Below are 12,289 nucleotides of genomic sequence, written 5' to 3'. Positions count from 1 at the left end.
AGACAAACTACATCTTTAAATAAATTTCAAGGAATTTAACATACAAAATTGGAGTGATAGCTATGGACTGAATGGAAAAAGATAACATAGAGGTAACATAACATCAATGGTAAAATTCACGATTCAGTTTTATTAGAATTGATCACTAACCCAAAACAAGCAATGTATATTCTGTGAAATTATTAATTGTACTTTTGGTAGCTACAGTATATTGAGTTAGTTCATGAGTAGTACAAGGAGTGGGGTTTGTAAAGTAGACAATATCAACATATGAGCAGAAATTTAAGTTAGTATTAGTAATATCCATTTGCTGAAAGGAAGTCCTAGGCTTTTCCTGTACCAAACACATCTATGTGTTTCCTCACACAGATACTGATACAGCTGTCCTTTGAATTTCCCTAAGCTGTCAGCCTCAGCTACTCATGGAGGTAACTTATTCCAGTAATTAACAACTTACTGGTAGAAAAAAGAAAGGGAAAAAAAAAAAAAAAAAAAAAATCGGTCTATATTGCTTCCCCCTATGACTTGAATATATAGTCTCTAGTTCTAATATCACTTATTGAAAAGTTCACCTTTGTTTTCCTGTCCTTTTAAGGTACCCAGTTACCATGCCTCTTCAGCTCGTATATTCAAAGTTTTTCCTCTGTGGTGGCCACCCTTTTGCCAATCTTGCCAAATGCATTGCCCATCTTAAAACATTTTCAGGAAGTCCAATGCCTTTTTTTAGGTGCAGTCTCCATCCTTGGCCATAGTATTCCAAGTGCGATCTCAAATTTGTCATATACAGTGGGATTATAACCTTCCTGTCTCTAAAGCGAATGATTCTATAAATCATTAATAGCCCATCAAGGTATCTTCTACATGCAATGCATGAAGAAATTTGTCTGTCTTTATTTTAACTCCAAAATCCCGTTTTCTCTATCACTGTTAATTTAATTCCCTAAAACTTTTTTTTTTTTTTTTTTTAAATTTCCCAAGTTTCTGACCCTATTAAAACAGTTGTCAATTTGTTGACCATCCTTGAAGATTACCAAGTCATCTTTGAAGGATTGCTGCTTGGAGCTGGTCATTAAACATTCTCTGATCTTGATAAATAAATAAATTTTCTGTTTATACTCTGGGATGGTTAGATAGGTTCAAAGTAGCTTTCAAGGTTGAGAATGCAAGAACCTTACAAAATTTAGCAGTCCCTTGAACTTGAACCAAGAGTTCTTTACTTATCCATAACAGAGCAATGGAGTCATAGCTCCACATTCATTAATGTGCAACTGTTAATTTTAACAATTTGGTTGTGTTCTATTGAATTTTTATTTTTAGAGATGTGATATTACTATATGGGCGTGAACTTTTTGGATACAATGTAAGAGACTTGAAAATGAGTGAATGGATGGACTCTATTCATCACAAACGTGCTTGTGGGTATTGAATACAAAGAAAAGATATAAATTTTCTCAATGAGGATTGTAGATTGATCGATTCTCTGGTAGTGAACACCACCAACAAAATACACATTAAAATGATTCATATTAGATTTTAATATATTTTTGAAATACCGATGCAGTGGTTTTATGAATTTGGGATTAATAGGCATGGCTAAATCTGCTATCTTTACAAATTTCTGATGATGGTGGGTGACCGGGTGACCTAGAAAAAATGTTCTCATGTTAATCAATTATTAAAAATCTGAAATTATTTTCCAACTTCCTAAATATAGTCATACTTTTACTGCAGTAGTTTCTGAAGTACTTTTTTTTTTTTTTTTTTTTATACAGAAATTGGTGCAGAACCTGTCAGGTAACCTGCCACCATCTGCAGCTGTTTGGCTTATTCTTATTGCTTAAAGAGTAGCGTGGTACTGGACAAGCACTGACGCTGTTTGTTTATAGTTTCAAGTTACTTGTTATTTTCCCACTAGTTCTATACACATGAATAGATGAGAACAATCTTATATATCCATAATGTATTTTGTCCATAAATTGTGTGTGGTTTCCTTTTTTTGCTGGCCATTAGCCTCAGTTGCTAATGCTACAGTAAAACTCAAAAAAAAGTGAGTTTCTGAGTGGAGCGGAAGACCTTGCTATCCTCGCCCGAGACCGATTAATTCATCCTGGGAGTGAAAAAACCCATGAAAGTTCCTCATATCATTGATGGAATAACCCACAATTTTTCATACACTGTGGAGAGGACAATGATTATAACCACTGTTGCTACTTGTGAGGACAATAAAGACAGGAAAATGAAACCTAATATTCTTTCAAGGTGGTTCCCTGTGCCTTGGGAAGTAAGATTTACATAATTTCAAATTTAATGCACTGTAAAGTGTCAAATTTGAAATAATTTTGCAGTGAACTTGAAAATGGAAGTAATAGTCTTGAATATACAGTGAAACTTCCCTTTAACGGACAGCCATGGGGAACGAAAATGTGTCCATTAGAGAGAAGTGTCCGCTAACAAGAAGTCTGAGGGAGAAAAAAAAAAAAAAAGAAAGAAAAATCGTTAAACGTTTAATGTAAAATTAAATTAAAATATATACAGATTTTGAACAATTTTTTTGTAAATAATATACAAAGGGTACTAGGAAAGTTTTGCAATATGACGCAACAATGAATCACAGGAAGCTGCTTGTTGCTGCATGTTGAGACATGTTCATACGTGCATAGTAGCCGCCGCGCCAAGTCGATGGGCTCAGTTATTCATTAGTAGTGAGAGTGTAAAGTGCTTGCAATGGCATCGTGGTCACGAAATGAGATAAGGACAGTTTTGCAGTATAATTTCGTGCGTGGTTTAACCATAGACCAGTGCTTAGAAGAAATGACTCTTGCACTGATGATGATTGTCCACATCGTACAACGATATTCAGGTGGCATAGAGAATTCCAAAGGGGAAATTTCGCTCTGGAGGATTCTGAGAGGCCGGGAAGGCCACGAACGTCAGTTACGGAGGAAAACATTACTGCTGTGAGGAAAATGCTTGACGAAAACAGGCGAGTGACCTACCAACAGATAGAGGATACTTTGGGCCTAAATGCACCAGCAATTTGTTCGATTCTGCAAGATCATTTGCACGTGAAGAAGCTTTGTTCTCTCTGGGTGCTGCATCAACTGACTGAAGAGCAGATGACACGACGTGTGACTTGGTGCTGGGAGATGTTAAAAAAAGTTTGATAAGGGACAATCTCGATATGTGAACAACATCGTGACAGGTGACGAGACTTGGCTGTACTGTTACGATCTGCCGACCAAGGCTCAAAACAAAGTTTGGGTCTTTGATGATGACGACACACCCGTAATTGTCAGAAAATCCCGATCTGTAAAGAAGAAAATGATAGCTGTATTTTTCAAATCGAGTGGAATTGTGGAACGTGTCGTTTTGGACACGCAGAAGACAGTCACAGCTAAGTGGTATACTGAACAATGCCTGCCTAAAGTCATTGGATCTATGAAGAACCTGCGGCCAAAGTCAAGAATGGACACCTGGTACCTCCATCACGAAAATGCTCCAGCTCACCGCGCCAAAGCCTGCACCGAATATTTGACCACGACAGGACTGAAACTTCTCGAGCACCCTCCCTACAGTCCAGACCTTGCTCCCTGCGACTTTGCACTGTTCCCGCATGTGAAAATGAAGCTAAAAGGGAGGCGGTTTTCCAGTGATGAGGACCTTCTACGGGCTTGGGACAACGAGTGTGCTTTACTCCCTAGTGAAACTTGGCAGAACTGGTTTAAAGATTGGTTTCGGAGGATGGAGAGGTGTATCGAATGTAGAGGAAATTACTTTGAAAAAATTAAATAAACAAAGCTGTATTGCAAAACTTTCCTAGTACCCTTTGTACAATTACATACACAAGAGATAAAGAAAAATCGTTAAACGTTTAATGTAAAATTAAATTAAATTATATACAGATTTTGCACAATATTTTTGTAAATAATATACATACAATTGTGCTATGCATATTATGACTTTATCTTAAGAAAAATACATACAGTAATCACTTATTTTCTTCTGCACCTTCTTCCGGCTGATAATTTTGTTTTCAACATTTGTTTGGGGTGAAGAAACCATCGAAAGTCCTTCAGTATCTTCTTCAGCGGCGAAAAACATTTTTAAATGATTGATTTGTATGAGCGCTTCTATTTTCATCGGTGGTTCGTCGTTAATATGTTCTTCGACAGAATGACCTCCTTCCATTTCTTCATCCTCATGAGGAACTTCTTGAAAAATATCGATGATAATGTCGTTGATATCTAGAGCACCATCTTCTGTAGTGAGGTTTGAGTCATTGTAGCCAGGGTCACTTGTAGCGGAAGTATCGTACATTATCAATAGATGTTGAAGTTCTTGTTCTTCTTGGTGCTCCACATTGCTGTTCACAACTTCAATTTTTGCGTTTGAGAAGCCAGACTTTACAAAACAGTTCACGACAGTTTGTTTTCTAATTGCGTTTACTGAAGAGGAAATCCATTGAATCGCATCTAGGATGCTGATTTTCTTTGCAAGGTCACTCGCACATGTTACATCGTTCATGTTTGCGATGAGATGTCTTAAAACACGTTTTCTGTAGTGAAGTTTAAAATTTTTTATTATCCCTTGATCCAAGGGCTGACACTCTGCAGATGTGTTTGGTGGCAGAAAAATGATTTGAATGTTGGACAATTCAATGTGCGGGTGAGATGCAGCATTATCCATGAAAAGAATAATTTTCTGTTTTGACGAATCATGTTGTGGTTAAGGTGACTTATCCATTCGCTCATGATATCTTGTGTCATCCACGCTTTTTTATTAGACTTCCAGTCAACATCCAAAAGAGTCTTTATGCCCTTGAAACAACGAAGATTTTGTGGGTTTCCTATAACAAGAGGTTGTTCAAAGTCTCCCAGCATATTTGTACACAATAGTACAGTCAAGCGTTCCTTAGAAATTTTTCCGCCCTGGCACTTTTCGTTTTTTAGACTCATTGTGTTTTCAGGAAGAGCTTTAAAAAAACAACCCTGTTTCGTCACAGTTGTAAATATCCTTAGCTTCAAAATCACGACATAAATCTTCCAATTTGACGGTCCACTCTGTTACAACCCCAGTATCAACAGATCCACCTTCACCACTTACGGTTTTCCAAGAAATTTTATGCCGAGTTTTGAACTTGTCTAGCCATCCCACAGAAGCTTTGAACTCATTTACTCCCATAGATTTCGCAACCTCCAAAGCCTTTTTCCTAATAATAGGCCCATTAATGGGAATTTTTTTAGCACGTGCACGACAAATTTGAAGTCCAACAGTTTTCGGGAATGATTTTTGACCCTGATCATTTACGTGTTGCCAAAATTGTTTGAGCAGTTCATTTTTTTTCTTTAGGATGTCGCTTACCTGCGTCTTCCCGATTTTGAATTTTACAGCGAGATTGTGAACACCATTTTTTTGCCGATCATACGCATTAATGAGTTCGACTATCTTTTAAAGTTAAATGTTTACGAGAAGACATTGTGCACTTCACACGACACTGAACAAAACTGAGCTGAAAAGACGAAAGGCCGACCATAATCTCCCCCCTCCCTGCACACACCGAATTCATCAGAAGTTTTACACGTGTCTTAAAATTCTTGAAAAGGGTTTAGAACCGCAACGTAAACCTTGATAAAATTCAGAGAATCGGAAATAGAAAATAAACACACGATTGAGGCAATACGTGGAAGAAACGTTCCTAGAAAAAGGGCCGTGAGCTCGCCCGCTGTCCATTATGGGGAGATCAAATTAAGTGCTAATCTAAACGAAACAGTGCAGATTGCCTGTCCGCGTCCGTTACAGAGAATGTCCGCTAGACAGAAGCTGCAAACACGTTAAAACCAATGGAGGTGAGTTGGGGAATTTGAAAATGTCCGTTGTAGAGAGATGTCCATTAACGAGAGGTGTCCGTTAGGAGAAGTTTCACTGTATATGTTTTTTTAATTTTTTGATAATATTTATATACATAATAAGCAAAAATATACACTCCTGTTGGAATCTTTCATTTTTCTTAATTTTTAAAGTTTTTATTGCAATAGGACCAACTTGTTTACTAGTTTTTCTTAAAATATTTTCTATAATATAAAAAAATCAAAAAACTTGAATAATATTTAGCATTAGCATTTAGCAAAACTTGAATAATATTTAATATTTAGCATACAACATCATCCAAAAAAAAAACCTGTGACCATTCATTCCCTCCAATAGTTGGTTTAGTTCTTCCTAAAACATCTTTGACAAAAATCAGAATCGTTTTAAAATCAAACAGCTAGAACCAAAATCATGAATGATGCACAGACATGATAACCAACGAGGACTTTTGCAACCATTTTTAATGAGAATGGCCAGTGACAAGCAAAAGATTCTACTCACACATGTAATTTGGAGTCTGTTATCTCCCGAACGAACGCGAATGAATCGCAAACCAATTCAGATATTCTTGACTGGTCCAGCTGGTTGCAGAAAAATGTTTAAAAGTGTTCAACTATGGTGTGTATAATACATTTAGGGAAGGTAGAAAGGGGGATGGTGTCATGCTTCTTATCAGAAGTAGCCTGAGTGGGAAAATAGCTTTTGTGAGTTTGAAGTTGTCTGCCAGCATAGAATCTGTGTGGTGTGAGTTAGTTGGAAGCAGAGGTATAAGGAGAGTGGGAGTAATCTACAGACCAGAAGAGTCTCTTCGTGTAGATAGAAAGGGCAAGCAAGTGAAAATGTCTTATTATGGGTGACTTCAATCTGCCCAGATTGATTGGAATAAGTGTGAGAGAAACTCAAGATGGGAAAAAAATTGAAGCAAACTAGATGATTATTATTTGTACCAGCGTGTTAGAGAAAATAGAAAATACCATGGGTGAGAATATTCTTGACCTCATCATTACTCACGAAATAGATGACATCACAGGACTTAAAATACAGGAACCATTGGCAGGTAGTGATCAGGCAGTCATCAGTTGGAAGATGTAGAAAGATGTTGCAGCATTTAGAGGTAAAGGCATGGGTTTTAATTTCAGAAGAGGGGATGTTGACAGTTTAAGGTGCTATATGGCATCTCTTAATTGGGCAAATTGCAGAGTGAGAGAGAATACACTTGGATTATGCAATATGTTTAAAGAAAAAATCACAGAAGCCATGAATGCATACATACCATTAAAAAAATATTACAGGAGGAGGAGGATGCTGAAATGGATGAAACGGAGCTGGCTGGTCAATTAGAGCAACTATTTTGCTGAAAAAGATAGCATGGAGGCGCTTCCATAGCCAGGTGGGGAGGAGCAGCAGTGCGTAGCACACGCTTCTTGATTAGACCGGGGTTCGAGCCCGTCACCACCAAATACGGAAAGGTCAGGGAATGACCACTGCATATTCACGGAGCAATATGGCCTTAGTTGCTAATGCTCCTAAAAACCAAATAACAAACAACAAACAAGTAGCGTGGGTCAGTTACACAATGACAAAAAGTACTGAAGCCTACAACAGCTATAACTTGATTTGTAATAGGTACCACAGATAATGTTAGAGTAGCCAGCACTGGCTAAGATGGCAAACAATGGGAACAAGGAATTTTTTCATGTGTGTGTGTGTGGATACAAAGAAGTAAAAAGTGAATCAGATCGGAACCTTTTGTACTGGGTCTGGGAAAGACAGACAACCCAGCTGATATTGCGAATAAATTGAACACGTACTTTGCATCTGTCTTTACTGAAGAAAGGTCCTTCATGTTGAGAAGAGGCTGTGTGAATGAAGCCGAGTCATATGAAATTAGTGATTTCAAATTACAGGTGACCACTTATTAGAAAAACTTTTGAGCATAAAGTCAAGTAAGGTTGTTGGAGTTGATGTCATATATCCAGCAATTTTTAGTGAGGCCGCTAGGGAGTGTATTGAAGCATTAAAGTTAATTATGAGGACATCTTTGGACTCAGGAGAGAGAATTTTGGATTGGAGAATTGCCATGTATCACTATTACATAAAGGCAGTTCTAAGAGTGAAGTTGGTAACTGCAGACTGGTTAGTCTGATTTCAGTGGTAGGAAAAATCTTAGAAGTAAAGATTAAGATTGTAATCGGGATACTTAGGTAGATTGGTATTCTGACTAACACACAACATGGTTTAGTTATGGGAAAAATCATGTTTCACAAACTTTGTAGGCTATTTTGACACAGTGATTCATTAGATGGATGTAGGGGACAATTTCGGCATAGTTTATTTGGATTTTAGTAAGGCATTTGATTCAGTTCCTCATGAGAGGTTGCTGTATAACCTCGAACATGTTGGGATTACTGGAAAAATTTTAAGATGGATTACTTGTAGCCGCAGGGCAGAAGGCAGAGGGTTGTGATTAATGGATATTCTTTAGATTGGTGTAAAGTCAGAAGCGCAGTCTCTCAGGATCGGTTCTTGGACCACTGTTGTTTCTGATTTTCTTAAATGATATCGATGAAGTGATAGAAGGCATGATGTCAAAATTTGGAGACAATGTATAAGATTCCTATGAATGGCAGGATACTCTTCTTTCAAAGAAATCCGAAACTTGTCTAGGAGCAGATCAGTAAATCTCATCTTGAGTGTACGATCAGACTGCAGCTAAACAAAGTTCTTCCTCTTCTCTTAAAGTCAAGTTCTCATCCTCGTGGTTAGCACAGTTGGTAGGATCACCGTCCTCCCCGCACCGTGTGGGAAAGACCCGAGTTTGAATCCTGTCGATGACGGGAGGAATTTTTATGGGACGTTTTCACATTGCTGAGTTAGTCAGTCTCAGGCGAGGGTAGCATGATTTTTTTCTCGTGGAAACTTGGGATTGACTTCAGAAAACACGCAATTTTTTTAATTATTATTATTAGCCCTATGGTTCAAGGAAGCCTGAGGCTTATGCTGCACCAGCCAAAAAAAAAAAAAAAATTCCTGCACTACCCTGAGAGAGAGAGAGAGAGAGAGAGAGAGAGAGAGAGAGAGAGAGAGAGAGAGAGAGAGAGAGAGTCAGTCAGTCAGAAGTAGAAGGGAATCACCAAGAAAGAGAAGAATGATGATATCCAGCTCAGGACCCCTGGGTTTGATATCATCATTCTTCTCTTTCTTGGTGATTCCCTTCTATTCTGACTGACTCTCTCTCTCTCTCTCTCTCTCTCTCTCTCTCTCTCTCTGGGTAATGTGGGAATTTTTTTAATTTTTTGTTTTGGCTGGTGCAGCATATGCCTCAGGCTTCCTTGCACAATATAGCTAATAATAATAATAATAAAAAAATTGCATGTTTTCTGAAGTCAATTTTCTGTTTGCTAGAAGAAAACCCAAGTTTCTGGGAGAAAAAAACCATGCTACCCTCACCAGAGACTGACTAACTCAGCAGCGTGAAAAAATCCCATAAAAATTCCTCCTGTCATTGACATGATTTGAACTCAGGTCTTTACCACCCGGTGTGGGAAGAACGGCGATCCTACCAACTGTGCTACCCACGAGGATGAGAATTTGACTTTAAGAGAAGAGAAAGAACTTTGTTAGCTGCAGTCTGATTGTACACTCAAGATGAGATTTATTGATCTGCTCCTAGACAAGTTCTGGATTTCTTTGAAAGAAGAGTATTCTGCCATTTATAGGAAAGCAATGAACATTTTGCTGCAGACAATATACATGGAGCAACGTGGCTTTAGTCGCCGATGCTCCTAGAACCCAATAACAACAACAAAAAGTCAAGTTCTCAGGCCGATCAGAAGATTCGGAGAAAGGGTCCCTCATCCAGTCATATACTTCTGTTGAAAGGGAGGGAAAATACTGTTCCATTTTGTTCTGCAGTTCTTCCAGGTGGTTTTCAATAAGACTTGAGACGCTGATATCCTTCCTCACTCTCAACCCCAAACAGCAGTGGAAACATTTCAAGATTTCCTTTTGCAATGTGATTTTTCCAAAGATTCAGTTTCCTTTTAAATCCAGGAATCTTGTCACTTGAAGTTAAAACATTTTCTCCAGGGTCTTGCAGAGAGTTCTCCAGTTCTCTGGTTCATTTGAGGAAAAATGTCTGCTAAGTAGGCTAGTTTCTGCAGCCATCTTAATCTTCAAAGCACTCGGCAAAATCTGGCCTACTATTTTCTTGAAAGTACTGCTGAAATTCACCTTTCAGCTCAAACATCCTGTTGAAAAATCTTCCTCAGCTAAGCCACCGGATTTCTGTATGTAGCAGGAGATTTATGTGCTTTTTGTCCAGGTTTTCCACATAGTTTTTTAAACATTCTTGAGTGAACTGGTCTTTTGTTAATAAAGTTAACCATTTTTGTATCATCATCCAGAACTTTTTTCTGGATGGAAGAATGACAGAATACAGTGAAAGGTGGCAGTGAATCAAAAAAGCTTGAAGACATAGAGATAAAAAAAAAATGAATCTGCTGTTGCAAAGGCAAATTAAAATTGGTGCTGAAACGAGAATTTCCATACTTCCTCTATGAACTAATGTCAATCTAGGCTCTCCATATTATAAAAATTTCTGGGAAAACATTAGAACTTAGGATATCATATAAAAAGTCAAATAAAAAAAAACATCATAGGGTGGATTTATGCATTAGTTTTTCTTGTCATTAATGTGACAGGTTATACGTATATTAATATGTTATGAAGCTTTGTGTGAAAAGAAGTACATGTGATGAATACTCTAACTTAAATTAGACACTTGATTCTACATTTTTTTTTTTTTTTTTTTTTTTTTTTGCAATTTAAAATGATTTTTTGAGTCCCAAAAAGATAGAAGTAGTAAAAACCTTTCTCTTCCAACAGGCACACTTAATGTGCTAAATAATATTATGGTAATGTCATTATTTCAAATTGTCTTCTAAATTTTTATCTTAATAATGGACACCCAAAATTTGATCTGAAATGTTGACATTAGTGCAGTATTGTTCAATATTAAGTATACCTCTTGGTAGAAAATAGTTTTTAGTTTTTCTACCTTGGGACTAATAAATTAAAAATAACAATTTAAAATTTAAAATTTAATATTGCAAAACAAAAATAGTCAAGTCAATTTATTTAATTTTAATTACAAAGCTTTATTTATTAGGTTTACTCAATTAAACTAAAAGCAATTGCTATAATAGTATTAAATTCTCAATTAAAATGAAGTAGAAGCTTTGAAATATGAAATGTTAATAATTTTAAATTGGTTTCTAAAGTTTTATTTAGAACAATTGTACTCATAAGTGCAGCGTGTAATTATTCATTAAGCATAGAAAATAATGAGATTAATTTTATCTTATTTATTTATTTATTATTATTTTTTTTAAGGTTTGGCTTTCAGTGTACAGAAAGGAGTTGCCGTTCCACCTAGGTAAAAAAAAATAATAAAAAATAAAATAAGATTCATAAAAAACAAACATTGCAAAAGATAATATTTAATTTTTAGTTGGATTGTGACATATGCATGCATGCATATAGGTTAATTATTCATCAAAAGGCTGCACCAATTTTTTAAAATAATTGCATAAATTTTTATATGAAATATAACATCCTAATCTAACATAAATACAAATATGACATCAAAATATGATTTTAAACTCTGGTGCAATCAAATTAGGCTATAAAAATGCACTTCAAGAGCACTATTCATTTCTAATGTTATATGGTACAGAATGCATCTGACTGAGTTTACTCCTTGCGTGAACTGCAACACAGATGTTTGAAAGATTTGGAGCAGTGGATGAGTATTGGCAAGATGATAGCAGGACTTTTGCACGTTAAAGTAGCTTAAATGTTTCAAGAATGGTAATTTTAGTGTTATGGTAACAACAACGTCAGGAGGCAGAGGAGAAGATCTTGAAGTCAAGTTCCGTGTATGCCAAGAATTGCAACATTCTATTATGACCAGTCTGGCTTTAAGAGTGAGGTTCCATAGGAAGATGACAGCAAAGCAGCTCTCTCCAGCTCTTAGCATCCAGAGGAACAAAATTTTCAAAGGCAGTTCTCAAGCAGTCTGTTAGTCTTTTCAGAGGTGCCATGGCTCACAAATTCATTTACACGCATGATAAAGCCCTTCCCTATAGGCTCGGCATTGACAATTTTTTCAAAGTGAGGGTATTTAGTTGGAATGGCTAGCCAGAACTCCAGACCTGAATCTTATCAAGCATGTCTTGGATGTTTTTATAGGTTTTCAAAGTGGATTCTGTTAGGGATCTTTTTGGGACTGTTTGGGTATTTAATGAGAAATGAGATTGTATGCAGCTTCTGGATACAATATTCTAAGTGGTGTAAACACACTTAGAATATTGTATCCAGGTCTAGAGGCTGCATCCAAAGAAAGTTATAGACTGCTGGA

The 12,289-nt window shown here is 36.7% G+C and overlaps 1 protein-coding gene across 1 annotated transcript in view; it reads left to right on the top strand.

Annotated features, from left to right (window-relative positions):
* Positions 1 to 12,289, top strand: part of LOC150078377 (uncharacterized) — a 99,653-nt gene that overhangs the window by 27,928 nt on the left and 59,436 nt on the right. The window contains exon 5 of the mRNA XM_090384548.1: positions 11,263 to 11,305. Within this exon, the coding sequence (XP_090240674.1) occupies positions 11,263 to 11,305 (43 nt within the window). The remainder of the gene's footprint in view (positions 1 to 11,262; positions 11,306 to 12,289) is intronic.

The sequence above is a fragment of the Mastigoproctus giganteus genome, chromosome 11, assembly GCF_048544385.1.
Source record: "Mastigoproctus giganteus isolate SK-2022 chromosome 11, ASM4854438v1, whole genome shotgun sequence".
Taxonomy (NCBI): domain Eukaryota; kingdom Metazoa; phylum Arthropoda; class Arachnida; order Uropygi; family Thelyphonidae; genus Mastigoproctus; species Mastigoproctus giganteus.
The sequence above is the reverse complement of the archived record's forward strand: the minus strand, read 5'-3'. Positions and strand labels throughout refer to the sequence as shown.